The 3353-nt window shown below is 38.9% G+C and overlaps 1 protein-coding gene across 1 annotated transcript; it reads right to left on the minus strand.

The window, feature by feature from the left end:
• Positions 1 to 1151: 1151 nt before the first annotated feature.
• Positions 1152 to 2968, minus strand: LOC110094274. The gene is made up of 2 exons (XM_020819468.1): positions 2231 to 2968; positions 1152 to 1928 (listed from the first exon to the last, which is right to left on the minus strand). Exons 1-2 carry the CDS (start codon positions 2966 to 2968, stop codon positions 1152 to 1154), a joined length of 1515 nt encoding a protein of 504 aa, XP_020675127.1.
• Positions 2969 to 3353: the final 385 nt, after the last annotated feature.

Here is a 3353-nt window from a genome sequence, read left to right on the forward strand (position 1 = left end):
GTGTTGAATGAAGTTTCTAAAAACCCATTTAGTAGACCCCTCCCATAAAACTCCAGAATGATCTTGTATGTCCACAGCCTTAATGCTATCACATAAACTTTCAGGGAATAAAGAAGGCAGCTGCCAGCTATTACCCAAAATTAAATTTCTCACCCGAGCAGTTTCCAAAACTGGAAGATGAAAAGTGTCACATATAGATTGCCCATTGAGCCACGGGTCCCAAAGGAAAGAGCAATTACAATTATTTGACACAGGAAAAGATAATGTCTCTTTGATTTTATTAACAGTGGCAGATATTTTATGCCAGAATTTAGATGCGGTATAAGGGGGATGCTTCCAAGGAGTAATGTACTTATCCTGAAATCGGCAGCTAAGCAGATTTTGGTTGTTATAAAATCTTCCAATAATGGAGCAGCAGACACCGAAATACATAGCATCAAAAGATGGAATACCAAGACCTCCAGCATATTTTGGAATGGTAACTTTAGACCAAGAGATGAGGTGCAGTTTTCTATCTAACAAGTTGTTATGAAATAGAAACTTGGAGCAAAGTTTGTTGATGGTAGAACAACAACCCTTAGGTATGATAGAACCCCTTATCCAATAAGCAATAGAGTTGGTTATAGTAAATTTGAGTAATTGAACCCTACCTGCAAAAGAAAGAAATTTGTTTTTCCAACCAGCAAGTAGAGCAAAAATTTTGCTTAGAAGTGGTTGACATTGAGAATACCCAGCTCCTCACAGATACTTTGATTTTTCGAATCATGATGAGAGAAAATGATAGCACTTTTATTGGTTTTAATTTGGAGTCCAGAAAGTGAAGCAAAAAGTTGAAGGAAATTATTCAGATGAGTGGCATTTTCTCTAGATGAATCTCCAAAAACCAGCAGTTCATCAGCATACATCAAATGATTGATGTAGAAATCTTTGCATCTAATGCCTTTGAAAGTGTGGGTGCCAGAAGGGTCAGTCAGGATATTGGATAAACCATCCATTGTAATACAAAAAAGGAGGGGGGATAAAAGGCAGCCTTGCCTCAGGCCCGAACTAGATTTAAAGAACCCCTCAAGGGAGCCATTCAAGCAAATGGAGTAATGAACCTCGCTAATACAACCTTTTATCCAAGCAACAAAAATCTCCGGAAAACCCTTCTATAAAAGTCTAGCAATAATAAATTCCCTAGAGACCGTGTCAAAAAAATTTTTGACATCCAGTTTAGCACAGAATTTTTTATTGGGGCCTTTGAAATCTCTAAGTAATTCAGCAGCAAGAATAATGTTATCAGTAGAACATCTGTTGGCAATGAAACCCGATTGACTTTCATGAATGATGAAAGGGAGAACCACTTTAAGCCTGTTAGCAATGACTTTACCAATAATTTTGTAGATAACATTGCATAGAGAAATTGGCCTAAAGTCATTGATGTTGGAAGCATGAGAGCATTTAGGGATTAAAGCAATGGCAGTCGCTTTAACCCCTCTCGGAAGAGAGCCGGAATGAAAGAAATTGCAAACCGCATTATACACTTGCAACCCAATGAGATACCAAGATTTTCTATAAAAAGCAAAAGTGAAACTGTCAGGTCCAGGTGATGAGTTTTCCTTTCCATCAAAAACCGCAAGCTTGACCTCATCCAAAGTTAAATGAGCCACCAACATGTCACAAAAGTGTGGAGGGATCAGATTTCCATGAGGGATATTCAAAGGTAATTGAAGGGGAGGATGTGGGGTATTGAACAAGTCCTCAAAATGATTGATTGTGGCAGATGAAATCTCATTAAACTTTGTGAAGTGGCCCTCAGGAGTGGAGATCTCCTTAATAGAATTTTTGTTGTTTCTACTTCTTATGTGAGAAAATAGAAAACCAAGATCATCTTCCCCTTTAGTAAGCCATAGAACCTTAGCTCTTTGTGATAACCAAGAAGACCACTGAGTTTGCAAGTACGCACTCCAAATTAATTTCCTTCAGGTTTTGATTTAACTCAGGATCAAGAGGATTGGTTTGCAAATCAACCAAGCATTGCTTCTGTTTGCATTTAGATTCTAACAAGGCATTAGTGAGATAGGAAGTAGATGCCCAATTCCTATTTTTTAAAGATCTTTTTAGCCTTTGAAGACTATGGTAGAAGGAAGCCATGGGGCTTCTAGCCGATCGGGAAGAGAAAGCATCAAGGACGTCATCCCAATATCCCTCCATATTTATCCAGTAATTTTTTGAACATGAATCTAACAGATAAAGCCTTTTCATGAGAATAGTTGAATACTAAAGGGGAGTGATCCGACCCAAGATGAGATTCCACACTGTAGTAGGCATTAGGAAAGATATCCAAAAAAGAATTGTTAACCAGAACTCTATCCAGTTTAATGTGTATAGGATTATCCACTCTTTGGTTAAACCATGTGTAAAAAAGGCCCATGGATGAATGGTCTTGCACCCCACAATTAAAGATGAAGCCATTGAGTTCTCCAAATATGCTGGGAGAGGAGATAGAGCCACCAACTTTTTTAGTATCATATCTGCAACAATTAAAATCTCCCAAAATGACCCAAGGTTGGTCCAAAGGGGGAGAAGAGGAGGTAATATGTTCCCACAGGATTTTTCTCTCTTCCACGGAGTTAGAAGCATATAACACAGAAAGATAAATCGGAGGATGAGAAGCCACCGATAAAATGCCATGTATGTGTTGAGAAGAAGAGGCTATTAGATTAAAAGAGAAAACAGAAGCATCCCATTTAATCCAAATCCTTCCCAAAGCAGAGTCCCCAAAATTGTTGCAACTACCTTTGTTCTCAAAAAGACAGTGGGAAAGCAAAAACCATGGATCTTCAAAGGAAGCAGAGGAAATTTTTGCTTCCAAAACACATAACTTCTTGAGGTCAAAAGAGCTAATCAGAGACTTACAAAAATTGACTTTGTCAGGGCTGTTAAACCCCCTAACATTCCAACTAGCAAATTTGGGTAAGGACATTAAGAATTTTTACCTTTGGCCTTCTTGGCCTATTTGCCTTTAGGAAGTTTTGACTTGTTGGGGGATTTCCCTTTGTCGACAGAAGATATAGTGTTGTGACAATTTGGTTCAGAAAGAATCTGAGGCCGGGAGTTCAGAGGGGGGTCATCAACAGCAACTGATGATGAAGAGATTTCCGTCTCCTAGAAGGATTCAGAAGAGTCAAAATGATTCTGTTCATCAGTTTGCAAAGAGGCAAACTTGTTCAGGAGAGGAATTTTTGGAGTATGTAGAAGAGTGGGGGAAGTAGGTTTACCAGAAGAAGAGGTTTCTTCTGCAGGAGCATTGAGATTTGGTAGCAGGGCTGATTCGGAATGAGAGGGTGCGGGATCAGAAACGTTCTGTG

Source organism: Dendrobium catenatum, unplaced genomic scaffold (assembly GCF_001605985.2).
Source record: "Dendrobium catenatum unplaced genomic scaffold, ASM160598v2 fragScaff_scaffold_207, whole genome shotgun sequence".
NCBI lineage: Eukaryota > Viridiplantae > Streptophyta > Magnoliopsida > Asparagales > Orchidaceae > Dendrobium > Dendrobium catenatum.